General features: G+C 37.3%; 3 protein-coding genes across 10 annotated transcripts in view; 1 reads left to right on the top strand and 2 right to left on the bottom strand.

Moving 5' to 3' along the window:
* Window positions 1-9,144, top strand: LOC113667195 (uncharacterized). Of its 7 annotated transcripts, XM_089211892.1 has the most exons (4): window positions 1-51; window positions 555-672; window positions 1,384-1,473; window positions 7,580-9,144. In XM_089211892.1, exons 3-4 carry the CDS (start codon window positions 1,398-1,400, stop codon window positions 8,146-8,148), a joined length of 645 nt encoding a protein of 214 aa, XP_089068018.1. In that variant the 5' UTR covers window positions 1-51; window positions 555-672; window positions 1,384-1,397; the 3' UTR covers window positions 8,149-9,144. The 7 variants fall into 7 exon arrangements, with proteins under 7 accessions (XP_089068018.1, XP_027038790.1, XP_027038791.1 ...); XM_027182989.2 differs by lacking the exon at window positions 1-51 and having other exon boundaries at window positions 533-672; XM_027182990.2 differs by lacking the exon at window positions 1-51 and having other exon boundaries at window positions 560-672; window positions 1,398-1,473.
* The window catches only part of LOC113667182 (regulator of microtubule dynamics protein 3), a 21,058-nt gene continuing 5,905 nt past the window's right edge, over window positions 2,618-17,770 (bottom strand). Inside the window, exons 10-11 of the transcript XR_016188282.1 lie at window positions 2,922-3,029; window positions 2,618-2,767 (exon numbers count right to left, since the gene is read on the bottom strand). The gene's annotated coding sequence lies outside the window, so the exon portion shown is untranslated. The remainder of the gene's footprint in view (window positions 2,768-2,921; window positions 3,030-17,770) is intronic.
* Window positions 12,078-14,526, bottom strand: LOC113667183 (uncharacterized). Of its 2 annotated transcripts, none has more exons than XM_027182973.2 (2): window positions 12,962-14,526; window positions 12,078-12,700 (listed from the first exon to the last, which is right to left on the bottom strand). In XM_027182973.2, the coding sequence occupies exon 1, from the start codon at window positions 14,063-14,065 to the stop codon at window positions 12,995-12,997; it is 1,071 nt and encodes a 356-aa protein (XP_027038774.2). In that variant the 5' UTR covers window positions 14,066-14,526; the 3' UTR covers window positions 12,078-12,700; window positions 12,962-12,994. The 2 variants fall into 2 exon arrangements, with proteins under 2 accessions (XP_027038774.2, XP_027038775.2); XM_027182974.2 differs by having other exon boundaries at window positions 12,078-12,697; window positions 12,962-14,511.

Genomic DNA, 17,770 nt, shown 5'->3' on the forward strand with positions numbered 1-17,770 from the left:
TAATTTACATATACACATCATTCCTTTTCAGAGGAACGCAGGAGATGTAAGGTAAACTGAATTTAAGCTTAGAAGTACAATCAAGTAAAAGTTCCTCAAGTGCTTACATCTAGAATTAAAAATTTTTGTTTTCATCATATAACCCTGGCATTAGCCCGATTCCAACAGTGTATTGGAACATTCCTCCAACTGAAAACGGTCTCATGCGTTTGACTTTGGCTTCATTTTGAAATCTCAAGTCAGGGTTGTTTGAACGACTGCGATGCACTAACCTAGTTCATTGTATCTGTTGCCTTTTACGATACTTATGTAAAGGGTTTTGCATAAGGAAGAGTAACAAGGCTAAAAGTTGATATCACACAAAATTGTGATTTTGTGCATTAAAGCATAACCATTAAACAACTTCAGAATTTAATTAAAATATATATATGCTTTTACGATCGTGACAACAACCCCCTGTCGCTAGGCACTGTTTGACCTCTTTTGATCTGTATCCTGGTTACATGTTCAAGACGCGAAACTGAATAAAATCAAATACTTTATCTTTTTTCTAGAAGAAATTGTCTTCAAGAGCGCGCCAGTTTAGATTAAGGACGCTTTAAATGGGAGGACGTTACCTGCAACGATACTTGTTGGCAATGACAAGAATACAGATAACGTTAACTATGAAAGGTATGTGGCCATTGTAGTTAGTTTCATCGTTGCAGGTTGCTACTATTGCAAAACACTCGAACTCAACCCAACGAGAAAAAGCGGCAGAATGTTAAGCTGTGAATGTTACAATATACACCCTAACTCAGTTGAAATGGGTCAAGTTTGAAAAAGAGCCTTGACGAACTTGGAAATGGCGCCATAAAAAATCGTGGCCGGTTTTATAAATTTAATCGCACAACATTAAAGATCGAGATATATGCTCAGATGACCATCCAAAACAGCCATGTTGCCGCTAGCAGCCTCTGTGACTTCCTTCGTCTCGTAGCCGTGGTTACTGACCACAGACGGAACTTTGCCTTAGTATTGTTAGAAAATATATATTTATATTTAATTGTGGGAAATTGTACCAAATGCTGTAGGAAAATGCTCAATACACGTGAGTGTAGAGCGAAATATAGTTCAAAATAACTAAAATGAAACGCGCATGATTCTCTGTTACTCTGAGTTTCGTACTTACGCACTCGTCAGACAGATTAAATCTGTCTGACGAGTGCGTAAGCACGAAACTCAGAGTAACAGAGGATCATGCGTGTTTCATTTTAGTTATTTTGAACTATATTTGTATTTATGTATCCCTAGCAACAAGGCAGATCATTCAAAAACTAAGGAGATTTTGATCACTCCTAATGGGATTTTCAACTCGTCTTCTGACAACGCATCAAACTTCAGTTTGTTTTCTTTAGATGGCAGTAAATAACCGATATGGGCATCTTAAGATGGAAAGAAAAAGAAAAGAGCAGGATAAATCCACCCTCAGAGGTATGTTGCTGTACTTTCAGCCAATTAATTTAAAGTTGATCACTTGCCATAAAATTTGAAAGTTTCATTTAATTACCGTTTAGGGTAAGTTTAGGGGTAATCATGCAGGCAGTTGTAATAAAGCTCTACAATAACAAGAAAACAGAAAATGCGTGTACAGTCGAGAATACTTTTAAAAACTACTTCTTCTGCCTTATCAAGGGAATAGTTTAGACATCACTCGTTTTTTTTTTGTGCCGTAAGTGTTGGTTGATTACTCACGAGACATGGTAAGCGCAAAAGCCATGTGGAGAGAGCTCTTAGTTATAAAATATAAAAACAATCAAAGGCAAAGTTCCTTACATAGAAGTAAGGAATTATGTGAAATATTGATCATGTCTGATAAGCCACAAAATCAGTCCAAATTTTGGTGAGTTAAAGGAATTTGAGCGGGAGAAACCATTGCCCAGGGATATAGCAACTGAAAAAACATTGCATGTTAATCTATTACTGATCATAAATGTCACTAAGGAAATCTAAAAACTTTTTAAATAGCGATTACGATAACGAAATATTTAAACCCAAGTAGGTCGGAAAAGAGCACGCTTTTTAAAATAAATACTGAAAATTTATATATTTCCTTCTCTTTGTCTTGCAATAGGCCATTTTACAGTTGTGTACTTAGTTGCCAAGCCTTTGATTTGGAGTGAGGCTGAAGGTGACCTTGTTGTGTTAGAGACCTGAATCTAGTTAGCATGATAACAAATTAATTTGCATTTCAAAAGCAGCAAGGTTTGTATCATAACATGGTCACCCTTAGCCTCACTCCTGTTCAAAGGCTTGGCAACCAAGCACACAACTGTAAAATGGACTATTGAGTTCAAAAGACATTTCGTAATCAGGTACGACAGTTTTGAAACTCTTAAACAATATCTGTAACGTTGTGGGTGCCTTGTTCTTTATTGGACAATCCTCTTAGATTATTTTAGTGATGCGCTGATATGATGTGGTGCAGGCAACTCTGGTTTGCAGTAATTTAATTTCACGAAAACTTTTCTTTGCCAAGTTGTAAACAGGAAAGAGTATTTTTACAGCAAAAGCAGTCAAAGAAGACTGACTACCTTTGGCATCGTCAAACTAAAAAGACTCTCTGACTCAAAGGAAGCTTAACACTATAACAGTTTTATTCCCTTTTCTACCACTGCTTAAAAGCATCACACAGACTAAAATCTTTCCATCACGGAAGCAGGATGTAGGTTAGAAGAAGCTGGTGAAATGAATTTAGAAACTTTACAACTGCTTGACAGTAGGGCATCTGAAATAACAAATACCATTTTATTCCAGTAATGCTTGTGACACCATCAGGAAACTTAATTTTAGATGTACGGAGGAGAGGGTAGTTTACATTACGGGTTCCATAAAACCTTAGCTGACTAAACAATCACTGAAAACAAACCAAACATACTTACGGTCTGAAGCTAGGCAATTTTATGTCTCTCCCACGCCTTAAGCATTTTGAGAGATTCCTCGAAGGATTTCAGTGGTGTTCACCGTGGGTACTTTATGGATTTTGTCACCTATAGTGGGTCAATTTTGCTGTTACTAGTTAAGAGTAATATTGTTTGTCATTACATTCAGTGAAGAAAAAACGCAAAAACTTTTTGCGCACTAAGAGGGTCAGTGTTTCCTTCAGGCTAGCAGTGATGTTTAAAAGGGCTATGACGTTGCTGATAGAGTTGTAATTTGATTTTTCCCTGAATATTTTCTCAAAATTTTGCAAATGGAAGATAGATTGCGGCATGGAAGCTAAACACACATTATTCATTAACCTTTTAAAAACTTCTTTGTTTAAAATGACCGAAAAAGGAAAAAAGAGCTTACAGGATTCGAGCAGCCCTTAAAACACGCCGAGTTCGTGTGGGAAAGTCGCACTGTCAAGAGACTGACTCTACAAGAGACTGAATGATAAAGAGGCCGCGGTGGCTCAATATTAGGGAACATCTTTAAATACACGTCATCAGAGTGTGGCCAACCTATTAAAATATTAGATTTACTTTGCTATTGGTTCGGAAATTAAAGATATTCATTTTTATCTGAAACGTGATAACAAATTGTCATGCTAAGATTGTTTTTTTTTGTATATCCATCATATATTAAATTCATTCTTCTTAATGACATTTTTATCATAAAAATTTATAATGAAAAGTCTTCGCTACAATTTCTCTTGCCTCTCTTCCTATAATTAGTTGACGTCATTCATTCGTGGAATTTAGTTCAAATTTAATTCAGTTATGTTGGTCTTTTTATCGATGTATGAATCGTTCTGATATCTCTAACCTCGTTCAAGTCCTAATTATGCGCAAAAAATATCGCATATTAAAGCTTCGGAAATTGAAAACGTGGCCTTAGTTTATAACAATAATGAAAACTGTGACAAGAGAGAGTCGTTATACAAATTGAACGAGTACAAAGTTAATATTGCAGTCAATTGAATATCAATATGATCCATTCTGCTATTGGCTGTTTACTGATGATATTTGTCTTCGTTACTCGCGTAGAGCGAATATAATTAGCGCCAAGAACACATAAAAAGAGTCTCTAGGCATGTGTGTAACTTCGGTCTTCTATTCAAATAGTTCATTGCCTGGGTGTTGCGTTTCTATAGTGGAAAAGCAAATACAGCAGATTTCTTCGCCGCGTGTTAGTAAATAATTCCTTACTGTTCCGGCAAAGTAGAACAGCGTCGAAGAGGTAAGCGCATTAATTCTGGTACATTATCCTTGAGTTCATCAGTTGACATTATTTTTCATTCTTCTTTATGTCTGTCGGTAAAAATGTGTTCTGACAAACGCAGCTGCCGGGTAATTTAGAAAAATCTTTTGGTCCTCTGAGATTATCAATACTAGTTGATGAAAGTACAACTGAGATTCGATAAATAAACGGAACTTTGCCGCTTACATCTTAAAGATTTGCCAAAATGCGTGGTTAACATTTGATCAGTGAAATGCCTCTGGTTAAAGAAAAGCGGATTAACAAAGAACAACAAAGGGTAGCAGCGTTCACCTCTACACTCCAAACTTCACATTGACTTCAGATTATTATAGTTTTTTTCTTTATGGACAGCCAACCAATTATCCTAGAAAAGCTGCCGAGCTTCCAGAGTATGTAAATTAGTAGGAAAATATCTCTACCAATCTTACTTTTAGGGCTCTCATAATTCTGCAACGTAAAACTGAGTATAACTGGAAACTGTTGGCAGTCTCATGAAGAAATCCGTAAATGCGAAGTAGCTATTGACACATAGCTCTTGGAATCAAGGCTGAACAATCTGAAATCATTTGGCATGACAAAAGTTTAACATGGCGATATTTATTTTCATTAATGCCAATATTTTAGTTCAACACCAATGTTGACGTTGCTTGAACAGCCATTAATGAAGTGTTATCTTCGTCACAAAACGTTCTCCAAGGAATATTTGCTGTTACTATTATTTGAATACCATCCTGCCTTTAGAGTCATTTTCGGACAGAATAATAGCAAATGTGGAGATACAGGGGGGATTTGAATTGCAAAAAAACAAAATACACATGAAAATTTTACATATTGATTTTCGCACGCCTTAAGGTCCATGAATATGCTTAGTTTCTTACACACTTTTTGTGAGCTTTTTAAACAAATTACCGGTGAAAGATCTTGAACTACAGTTCATTCCGGTTGACACCACGCGATTATTTTACGATTAGAAAAGCATTGTGCATTTTCATCAGCTACTGGTTTGGTAAACCGTTGGTTCACCCTTAACGTGATCACTGAAAATTTAGTTTAAGCCATGACGAGGAAAATTGAGCGTTTAAAGTGATGTGCAGAGAAAATTTTCCTTTACGTGAAAGACTTTTCAAAAATTGACCTTAAAACTTCCAACATGGTGGAGTTTATTTTTAAAAAACATTTGATTCATCCTTGAAACTGATATGACGAATTTGATTACGGAACTTTTAACGACGATCAAGCATTACTTCCTTTGGAGAAAATCTTTTTTCGAACCTTCTTTCCATCTTTAATGAGACTGGACCAACTCTTTTTTAACAAGATGTTTGCAGTTTGACGAAAACGTATCACGGTTCTTTCAAATTAGCGTTCTGTAGGTGACATCTGTGGTACATTTTCAAAGAATTATCTGCGCGTGTGTCAAGCCCTCTCTTAAAAAATTAAGCATGGCCATATAAAGTACAATCAAGTTAGGGGATTCGAGTGATCTTCGTTAGGAAAAGATACACATGCTATGACACGCAATAAGATCTTAAGGTTTCACGAAAATGTTACCCCACGCAAATTGAGAATTAATGATGCGTGCATATTTCATAATTCATATTTCACATTTTGCGATAACAGTGCTTAGTCACATTCATTTGTTTTCAAAATTGATAACTTTGATGAAAAATGATTCTTGGAATAATGATTTGTCACGCGAAAGATTATTGTCATTATTTTTTTTCCTTATACTACGACAAACTGAGCGACTGTGCATAGTTTGAAAATCCTCGCTGTCTGAAAACAGGGAGAAGATTTTCTTTACTTCTAGAAACGAAATATTGTGATATTTGACTTATTTTTGTTGTTATCATTATAATGCCAAGATTACACCTCCAAGAAGAGTTTAGCTCATCAATATACACCTGTAAACCATTAAAAGCCAAAAATTACAGTGCAAATATGCTTAGCTCTACGTGAATATGGCGTCTTTTGGCGATAAAAATCCTCCAATGGCTTCCAATTTTGTATTTCGGCTCAGCTCAATTTATTTTTAGTCTTTTATATACAATTGCCCCCGAGCCAAAAAAACCATGTTACTCCTAACAAAGCCGGCGAATTTTAAATTTTAATCATCAAGTTACAAAAATGTTCACTTGTACAAGATATTTAATTCGATATCCAGTAAAATATCGTTGGAACTATGCATGAATCGGATATTCTACATGTGTTAGAGAGTGCTAGATTCGGCGTTTTTTATCAGGAAGGAATCATCAACATTGCAACAGAAATTGAAGAAAGAAAATAGAAAATACATATGCTTTGGTACGTGATCTCAATTAACTTAGTTACACGATCCAAATTTCCTACGAACTTCTTCAAATGGAACAGAAAAGAAAAAAAAAATTGGAAAAAGGCGTAAATGAATTTTGGTGCAGCTGAAAATTATGCTTACTGTCCCAGAAAATATATCCTTCATGCCTTGATTACTCGATACCCCGAGGGGCGAAATAAATGCTGACTTACATCGTGTTTTTCCTACTATTTGAAAACAAAAAATACCGTTGCTAGCGAACAAAAGAAAAACTTTGAAATATTGACACGGGAAAAATAAGTGACGCCGTCTTTCCACATTTGTAGCAGATTATTGGTCAAAACAGCAGACATTGTTCCATATAATATAGGGCGCGTGACCCAACCACGTTTTATGTTGTTTTCTAAATTAGTAAGAGTCACGATATAAATCTCGAACGAGAAAAAGACAGGTTAAAAGCGCGGCAGGATACGAAAAAAATTCTGACTTTCAATCACTTCTGTAACGTGACAACTCACAAAGAAAACTGATGTTTATACTTAGCTTATTTCATTACACGTGGTAAGGCAAATTTCCGGCTGCGGACAGCGTGTCTGGGAAAGCGAAAGTTCTGGCGTTCAGGTATAATGGTGTAAATGTTTTTTTCTTGTACAGCTTATTAACGAGCACCGCTGCCGGCAATTTCGTTTTACACGTATTTAAGGCGTTATTAGAAGACAGGGAGCTAAGGAATTGTTCAGTTCTCTCCGTCACGAGGGAAATTAAATCACACTCCATGGTAAATTGTTTTCATTTTGATTCGCTCGTACACAATTACCGCTCTAACAACGTGGCGCTAAGAAAGTAGAACCACGCGGTGACCCTGAATAATCCTTGAATGAAATCCGATTTAAAAACTTGCTCTTATTGGATTATTTGATTCGTTTTCTGGTAAGTTGTGCGCTTCAAAGTAGGGAGAGTGCAGTGAATTATTTTGCCTATAAAGCGATGTGTATAATAATAGGTGATAGCCATGAAAGTAGGTTACTATAACTACAAACGATTGTTTGTTACACTCGGTAGGTGAGGCACGGAGACTGCAAGTTTTCCCAATGAAGCAAATCGATAACGAACACTGTGATGCAGACAGTGGAATGGCACCAACAACCCCGTGTTATCCAAGAATCCCAAGGAAAAAAACTCAGGAACAACAAGCTGTGGTGGACGAGATACTTCAAGTGGTTGCTGATCAAGGAAGACGCTTTTCGCTTTCGCAAACGGACTACAGCGTTCAAAAGAGAATCGAATGTGGCCTAAGGAGGAAAAAAAGACTAACAAGCGACGCGTCCAGTTTTGATGATTCCAGTTCATGTGCAAGCGGCTCCGACCTTTCTACTTCGCCACCACCAACACGGCATAGCAGTATCAGTATCAATTCAAGTTTTTCAGATGATGGCAAGATGTTCGAATATAGCAGTAGACCGCAAACTCTTCCGCCGCTCCACCGAAATAGAAGCCACAGGCCGGCTCGACCGACGCCTCCTAAAATTGACTTTGACGAGGAGCGAGAAATAAGTCGCTCTGGCACCTTGTCGAGACCTATGTCCGCGCGGGGACAACGATCACGCCCACAGAGAGGTTTCACGTTATAATTCCAGAGAACGCAAAACATTGGGAGAGATCGCCATGAATTTATTACTTCAGTGAGGACGTTAAATCCCACCCACGGAGGAAGTGTTCTGGCTTGGATTTTAGTAGTGTAGAGTTTTGAAAAAGAAAACAATTCATGCGTATAGTGCACAACGAGGGCCAACATTAGGATGTCAACATATAAACTCTAAGTTCAACTGCCAGAGTAGAAGGCTTATGACAGGTGCCGGAGGCCGAGCAAAAAGAAATTAGTTGAGCTGTTGCTAGTTTAAGGGAAAAAAAGGGCCCTGAAGGAAACGATAAAACATACTTGAAGTCTGATTCGCTGAAGATTACATTAATGATTCCACACACCATGTGCAGCAAATTTATTTTCAAAAAATCGACGCCAAAACATGCCGAATACAAGAGGGATCATTAGCCACAACAGAACTTTTCAAGTGTTATCAGCTACACGTAAACAATTGCATTTTTCGAGAACAATCTAGGAGGTAAGAGGGTTGTCTCTTTGCAAAATTCATCATGAAAACTGTTAGAAAAGAAAAATAGTGACATGGAAACTGAACAGTATTCTCTATCGTCAAAAATGTCATTGAGCGGTTGTAGATTACTTATAGCATGGCGTGTAGCAGCCTCATTTAAAGTCAAAACAAGGGACGGTCTGAAATGAATCGTTGCAAAGACTATTCCTTTGTTTCATTCTATAAAACCTACAAATCAAAATCAATTTTTAATAGCAGCACATAGCGACTCATTTCTTCTCCCTAAGTTTTTAAAAAGCGATATTTGTTCAATAAAAATAAAAATATAAAATGCTAATTTACCTATATATTCTCGGAACATTTGATCAATAATTCTACAATGTAAAGAGATGATCGTCTTTCAGGTGAAGATCGACTGGAAAGGAAGATTCAGAAACAAATTTGTAAAAAGGCAAAATATAGGTTTTGGTTAGAGTAAATATGGAGTAAGAATAAAATATGTAGTACACAATTACACCCGCGGTGTTGTCTGAATTACAAACTGATGCGATTTGAATATGCTAAATATTTGTCTGGCGAATTATGAGAATGCGTGTTCTCATACGTGTGACGGTAATGTAAAAAAAAAAACAAGGAATACAGAACACAGGTGTTAAAAATTAATTTTCACATTTAAGGGTTTAAGAATAAAAATATATTCCCTGAAAACTGACGTCCGTGAATAACAAGCACATATAAACAAAAAAATCACTAACAAGTAACAAAAGTCGCGACGTGGTGGAAAAAAATTATCTCCCATTCAACAGACAGGTTTTCGATGCAAATATATATATATATTACATATCGCGTCAGTATTTCGGGCATCAGCCAAGTAATATTACTTGTTACCAAGCAAGATATTGATCCATCTACATGCTTTCTGCAGGTAGGAAATTAAAAAAAAAAAACATGAAGCTAGCTTGTTCTTCTATGTGCTTGGCTAAAACATTTCTGGCGTTCGTTGCTTTTTCATTTTTATTTCGGTTCTTTCGTTACCGCTGAAATCGGTGAAAAATATAGAGCATTGGTGCAAAAATAACATATACCTTCGTTTGCCGACATCAATATTAGCAGCTCTCAAATTTACAGAAGTGACACTATTTTAAGTAAGTAATTTGAATCCATTTTTTTTAAATCCCATCAAATGTTGTTGTAAATCTTATTGGGATGTTCTTTTATTATCCTTCAGGTCAAAACAAAAAAAAATTCAACAATATGTACCGTGCTAAAAAGATTGTTGCGGTCAAATTAACCCGCGTATTAACAAATTTCATTCACCTGCCAAAGTCAAAATCGACATAGTACATAATTTGGCGAAATTATAATCAACCGGACAAAAACTACAAGCTCATTTGGTAGAAGAACCGCGGCAATACTTATACTAGAATTTGCTTGATACTCGCAATCGTTCAGTGTTAAATATGGAAACCTATACATAGTTGTGTTAAAATTATGGCATCACATTTGAACAGTAACACACAAACAACATATATGCATAAGGAAACTTTCAATATAGTGATCAACAAACAATATCAACAACTTCTTCCCTTGTTATGTAATAACTCTTGACGAAAAAGGTAAAGAAACATCGCTAGTATATACAAAAGCACATCTTTAATTTAGGAAGACAATAGAACGTTTCATTGACTGAAAAAACGGTTGATAACTGGTGTGAAACGGGTATTGCTTAAAAAATGCAACACGGCCTAATATAAGTGGCAAAAGAAGACTGACAGAACTAGCAAGCGGAATCTAGTTTTAAAGAAGATGGAGTCTTATTTCAATTCAGTAAGTTGTAAAAGTGTAAAGAAGCTGAAATGCGATCAATTCACGTGATGTACTAAAACAGCATCCATTAAATAGTCTCTGAACGAAATTTGCAATATTCAAGAACATGACGCACATGTGCACTTCAAAATGACATAATGACCTGTTTCTAATTTTATCGAGATAAACCCGCCAGAAATTTCCAGGTGCGACATCGAAATAAGTCACTAAACTGAGTGAAAACAATATTGGCACAAATTTTAAATTCGTTTCTCAAATGCATCTTGGATGTTCTCGATATATATCACAGCGATCGCTGTTACAATTAAATCATTCGTATTGGCTGTCAACAGTCTTAGCTCATCGCAAGAGCGGCCAAAAACACTAATATAAACTTACGTAAGCATTGTTGTTCTACTAATTAGAAAAATTCACAGAGTTTGTGGCAACACAGTTTACAGCAGTCGTGTTCCTACGGATTGTAGACTGTAATACATTTCCTATAGCTTTGATTAGTGTTACTCACAATAAAAAATTTCTATCAGCAAAATTACTGAATATGGCGGCTTCGGAGGACAAACAGCGGCGTCTTTCGTGCAATATTGTTTGGCGCGAGCAGTGACATCATGTACGTTGTGAGCCAGAGCGCAGGTAATTATAAAATCATAATAAAAGTTATTCATGGCAGAACTTTTTTCGCCTCGGGGAAGTTATCGGCTTAACTGCTCGGCTTTTAGGAGAAATACATTCTTTTAATATGTTTTGGTTATTTCTTTCTTTTCTGACAATTTTCCGTTTAGGTAATGTACCAGTGATAAAAACAAGTTTTGCTAATGCCTTTTTAACTGTTCGAATTAACAAGTTACTAGTTCTTTGTGTGGCGCAACCTCTTGAATACATCAACTTGCTTACTCAGTGAAATTGGCAGAGTAAACAATTCTCATGATTGCCGATGTCTCTGTCAAACGATACAACCGCCAAGTGAGACAGAAAAGTGCAGTCAAAAGGATGACAAACAAAGTTAGCAGTACAAAGAATAAAGAAATTCACAAATTTAATCATCTTATCTTATCTTAATCTTTTTGTGGTATTCTAGAAAACGCAAGACTGTGAGCTACAAACACGCGCTCGGCAGAACTTGTTTTTTCATATTCTGTGACCAGTTATAACCTCATAGGTTCCACAGAAGTGAGCATTGACTTATACTGATGTAAACATCAATTGTTGTGTAACGCAAAGTCATAGTTTAAGTTTTTTCTCCACAAGTTTCCGTAGTTAGAACGGTCAAGTTTGATTTGCTGATTATTCTTCCCTAATATGGAATCTTAGATCTGTTTTAATGATTTCCTTCCTTTGCATGCAGCGCCGCAAGTACCGTCTGCTAAAAAAGCATCCATCATTACAGTTCAGATAACTCGTCCCAACTACACCGAAATAAATCCGTGCGTAAACAATACTTGAAGTTCGATCGAAAACGCAAATTGCGGGGAAGGCTTTCTTCGAAATTGTACCAGGTAGTCTGGGGCAGACATGACAGACTTCTTTAAAATGACGGTGAGTATGACGACTTTGAGAGAAAAACACTTTAAAACACAAGAGTAATACTACCAAAGGAAAGGAGCATAAATTTAGCCAGGGCAGAGTTTCCGTCCAATTTTTTTAATCTCACAGATTTGTAAGTTATAAATATCAATATCAGTTCTTACAAATATCATTCACTTACATGCTGGTTATCAGTATAAAATTTCAAATGCCTGTCGAAATTTCCTCGGGATGACATTTTCGTCAAAAAGGAGCTTTGGACGGGAAGAGTTGTACATATTTCTACAAGTTCTTTAGAGGTAGCCACACCTTGATAATAGGCAAATTAATGTGATCTTAACTGAGCTATTTACAACTCTAAAACAGTTCTTTGGTCTACGACGTTAAAACAATATATCAGCTTTCAAAAAAAAAAATGAAAGAAAAATTATATGTGTGGTGAATTCGCTTTCCTGAAAGTTTTGACTTTTTTAGAAAGAGTGAAATTGTCATTTACGTGATTCAAAATAAATACGCATGAACAAAATGATGCACAAAGATCACATTGTTCCATAAGAAGTAAAGACAGTTAAGTTAAAATTCAAGAAAGCCTTCTTCTTCGAGAAGACTCGTGTCATTTACTGACGAGCATCATGAATTCTCTCATCACAGTATCTGTATTGCGATACTGATAAGCAGAGTTTTGCATGTAAAATGGAGGCAACGTCTCCAAGCATCAAAACTCCTAAGAAGAAAAAAGAGAAATAACATAAATACAAAAGAGGGTACAGAACTAATGGCTGTGAGTCACTCGAACCTCAAGAAACAAACAACAACAAAAATAGCTCTAGGGCTTAAGTGGATATTCAAATAATATTTAAGTATTGTGAAACAACGCAGAGCAAATTACTATGTGGTGAATATCTTGTTAAATTCAGTTTACTTCGACAAGGAGATATTGTTTAAATTGAACAGAGGGGAGTTCGTATTTTTTTTCTGGCCTCACCTGCTAGACAGCGTGTGTTTCACTTGATCCACTTTAGCTGCTAGAAGGAGCAGGCCCTTCTCGTCCAATGGGAGGGACGTGTACCATGGTGTAAGGCGCTGTGGAGGACGCCGCCGAGTTACTTCTGTAAAGCGGTAACTCAGACGGGTGCACTGGTTCCAGCTCCAATGGCCCATCAAACGCTAATTGAGCGTCCAGTCTGCTGAAATTGATGTAAGTCCTTCGTCTTGAGCCTTTACGTACATTTTTAGCGTAAGATAGAGGGTTTGCAAGTGAGGACGGGTCACAACTGATCCGCTCACATTCGCTGGCCGATGATATTCTGGCGGAAATGATCTCTGCTGGCCGCACACGTTGAAAAGTTTGACTCGATCGAGGTCGGAAAGCTTCCGGGTGATTATCGATTCCGGAAAAGTTTTCCAAAGGAGCATTGTAGTGATACGGAGTTTCTTTGGTGGCGTAAACCGAATGATCTCGAAACGGGACGAACAGTTTTCTAGAGAGACACTGCTGAGGCCACGATGCGTTCAAGTTACCTCCTGAACTAGCTCCCTCTTCACTGGTAGGAGAGGAATTTAACTCTGTTCTTTCCGTGGAGCTATGCAGCATAAAATCACGCGAGCTGCTAGGCTCATTTGTATCTTCTTTTGATGAAACGTCCTTACCAGAGTAAAAAGAATCCACCGAATATTGTCGTCGTAAGCTCGATACCGATCTTTTCCGACTGCTTGTACTTCGTGTGCGGGGGCGACCTGACGGTGGCCGAGGCACAATGACGGCCTCTGGAAGATTACTCAAGTTATCGACGTCCGAATTTAAGGAAGATACTTCTCTAGACACGGGTCGATGGCTAGATTTATCAAGCTTTGGACTTTCATCTGAGACTGTTAGTTTGCTCTCCTCCCCAGATCCCTTGACAACAAGCGCTGAATCTATTAAGTCTAAGATTTCATCGTCAACGATTTTCAAATCCACTTGCGAAGTTTGAAGAGCCTCTTGATCTTTGACAAAACGCAAAACCATTTCTTGCTTTGCTCGATTAATATTTTCTGAAAAGTCATCAAGCCTTGGACTCTCCGGTTTGCTGTCCTTCGATGTAGTCATGGTGAAATCTATTATGCATACAATTCCAAAATTACTCCGTGATTTCGTAAATTTATGAAGACAAACAACTATTATCGGCACATGAGATATCTAGAGATCGATCAGCACCCTTGCAAAAGAAATTCAGATGTATTCTTGAACTTGCATCAAAACTCGAAGTTGTCCTGAAATGTTGTCTAATCATTCAGATAACTCGATGAAGTTTCTCGTCGCTTCCTTCGTGTTTTGCTGTGTGGTACATGCAAGGATCCTTTTAATCCTTCAAAACTTTAGTTACCAAACCAAACCACGGTGACAGGATGACAAACACAACAGCTCCACGAAAGGAACACTCGTTTTGGTAACCTTAACAAGAATCTACTTCAATAAATTCGCTAAAAGTTTAGCGCCATCATTTAGTAATTTTCCATGTCTTTGAATGTTTTCTGCCTTTGTGTCTGCAGCTAACAAATACCGCTCTTAGAAAAGCTGCGATTGGTCCGAAACAATAAACAAATGAATCATAAATATTCATTTCTACTTTGGATAAGATCAATTCTGAATGCAAACTAATTAACTACTGTATGTTTACTTTGAAGAAAAGAAAACTTCGTTCAATTTTTTCTTTGTTTTGAAGAAACTGGTAAGACAACTATAGCACAAGATTTTCAAACTCTTCTAAAGATCTATTTTCAGCTGGAATTAATCTATTTATGAGTTTCCATGCGGGCAGAAAGAAAGCAAGTAATTAGGCATTTCAATTCAGCCTAAAGCAATGTATACATTTTAAGATAAGTCTTTGTTTCTCTGTTTACACATACAAATAGTTCAGTAGTGGCTGAAAGGCAAGTTCGCACATCAGTCGTCTTTTAACAAACTGCAAATTGCTTTAATCGCACACAATGTTTTCTTGTCGTGGTCGTTTACGTGAAGACCTATAATCTTAATATGAAAGTCGTGAACCCATTCATGCTCTGTACTTTGAATCTATGTTAAGTGAATCTAAATTAGCTTTGCGGATCCCTAGTGGATTTCCAAACGCTCAATTATCCATTTTGGTACCCCATGTAAGGGGGGCTATCGCATTTGCGTCAGAGCACATTGTTCGCTTAATCCTGTTGTATGGAAGTATACAAAAGTAATCAATTCTTAAAACTCGACGTCCAAACACATAATTTCTCTCATAATTCGCTTCGGAAGCTAGAGAACAATTATTAAAAGACTCTTCGAAAATAGGCGCGAGAAGAATCTTTGGCAATTATGTAAGAGGAACACTCGAGTTTCAGCGGGATTCTTTCAATTATCAAAAAAAAAAAAAAAAAAAACTACCGGAGAGTCTGAAGAGAAAAACCTTTAGGTAGTTTAAGTCCTTCAAAGAGATTATTAGATTGAAAAGCACCTAGCAACACGGAATAAACGCAGCACATGCGTCCTCAGCATCCAAGGATTTTCCACAACGAATTCCATGCCGCTATCAAAACACATATGTAACATATAAACGAATGTGAAGTCCACGTGATGCCAAAGAAGATCAGACACATTCCACTTATCGTTTCTGATCGAGTCGGCCAGTTCATATTTAATAATATTATACTGAACGTGGCACGTCAATACATAATCGTTTAGAAATTTCTCCAACTAAATGGATTCGTTTTCTCGGATGGTCAATGTTCAAAGTCTACCCTGTTCCACCTTTAAACATACACAACTTGGTCTATCGATCATGGAGCTCATTTTTTCAGTGCTTAGCTCTGAGTAAGAAACATTTTGCAGCAAAAAGGAAAAATATGCTCTTACAAGTTACGTAATCTGGAGTGGGGTATGAGGTAATGACAAAAAGATACTGTCTGATAACTGAGTTCAGATAGCTTTGAGGAGAGCTACTGGATAACGAGAAAGCTTTCTTGTTAAACCACCTGAAAAGGGGAATAAACTAAACAAAACAAAACAAAAATACATTAAAAGCAGCCTAACGAATCAACAAAAAGAAGAAAAATGAAGCTTAAAGAGACCATGTCAGTGAAAACTGGGGGAAAGATATTGGTTCTCTCGCTTTTTCCACCGTCATGTTTCATCTCCAGTTCTCTATTAGAGGAATCAGGAAATAGAAACATCCTTTTTGCCTTTTGGGAAGGCTACAAAAGACTGCGAAATAGTTTGGATGAATTTTAACGCAGCGTAAGCCGTCCCCATCTAGTCTGGGGAGAGAAGTTTGGGGTAGTAATTTCACTTGTTTTACAGTCTATAAATTAATAAATCGTCGTTGAAGTTTAGCTGCTAGTCTCTTCAGACTGGATTCGCGCTCTACTTGCCCCCTACCGCGGACAGCCGGTTTCATTCGTCGAGGGAAGATAAAACTGTTGCGTTGCGCGCTTGACTACGGCGCGTCTATCAAAACGGTTGTTTTGAAACAAACATCAATTTCTCATCTATATATTGTGGAGAGAATGTCCCACAACATGAGAAATTTTTACACAAAGCAAAACAATCAGCCGCGAAAAGGAACTTTTTCGCTCTCTTCAATTTGTAATCCTCTAGTTTCCCTTATTTGGCGTTCAGTAGGAAGCAGCTGTCACCGTGGGCAATTTATAATTAATTATGTGGACATTAAAATAAAAAAGGGTACGAAAACCAACGAATGCCAAGAACAGAAAAGAATGAAATCTCTCATTTAGATTGTTTTACCATCTTCTGACAGAAACAGAAAGACACTGAGTAGCCTGTGCAGGGCTTCATCATTGGCGCCTCCGCGTTACGAGTCTTCTTCGCCCTCAATTACTTTGTAAGTTTGAGGCCTTAGGGAAACGATAGCCGGGGAGAGGTGTCCAAGTGGTCTTGGACCTGCTTATCAATGCCAGACCCGGCCCTTGTCGGCTTACTTTGCTCAAAGCCTGAAAGTTACTCGCAGGCGAAGAAATGATCGTGCTGCAGCGCTAATGATAATGGCGGATGATAGCCTGCTCACAGGTTCTACACTGACATTTTTACAACCAACAATCGTCTAAACACTACATTTGTTTTGCAAATTATCAACGAAAAAGAAGGCTTCATAAATTTACTAAGTGCTATGAAATATTAATTGGCGAGAAAAAGTTAAAAACAAGGCCTGCAAACGGCTCCTTGGCCACCGATAAGAGGCAAATCACACGAAAGTGCGAAAATGAGAAAAAGTGCGACGAATTTTAAAAAAGAGGCCAATATTTATATAAGAAGCAAACTGTTATAATTTTTCCTATCTATAAATATATTCGCTGTAGAGTGAGTTCTTAACTTTTAAATTAATTATTTGTTAAAAGACAAAATGTTAGGCGATCGAGAAGACAAACGAAAACACCGACTTTTCACCGAGTGACGGAAATTTGAGACAGCTGTGGGTTTTTCATGGTTTTACATAATTTGCACCTCTGCTAAAGTTAATCCACAGCTAAATTTACGATCATGGATTTATTTTCGCACTAAAACGCTCAATGGTCGCTCGATGACAGCAACCGTTTGAGTGACGTAAGCAAACTGTCTTTAGCACCGTCAGTCTTTTTGTGTTTATAGCTGTCAAAGCTTTTAATACGCCAACGGCGGGAGTCAGTTCACAAGCACCGACAGCTGCGGCGCTCAACAAGCTTATGTAAACTCGACTCGCGGAACTGCAACTTAGAGGATGTTTAATAATCTGGATGTCACGGATTAATAAGGGATAAGGCGCCAAGGAAATGGAATAAGACATGTACG

Source organism: Pocillopora damicornis, chromosome 7 (genome assembly GCF_964200805.1).
Source record: "Pocillopora damicornis chromosome 7, jaPocDami1.2, whole genome shotgun sequence".
Taxonomy (NCBI): Eukaryota; Metazoa; Cnidaria; class Anthozoa; order Scleractinia; family Pocilloporidae; genus Pocillopora; species Pocillopora damicornis.

Excerpts from the sequence above, each read along its gene's own strand:
- LOC113667195 (XM_089211892.1), top strand. The coding sequence starts at position 1,398 with ATGGCAGTAAATAACCGATATGGGCATCTTAAGATGGAAAGAAAAAGA. Across the intron at positions 1,474-7,579 it reads GGATAAATCCACCCTCAGAG|GTGAGGCACGGAGACTGCAA; the intron begins GTATGTTGCTGT and ends TACACTCGGTAG.
- LOC113667183 (XM_027182973.2), bottom strand. The coding sequence starts at position 14,065 with ATGACTACATCGAAGGACAGCAAACCGGAGAGTCCAAGGCTTGATGAC.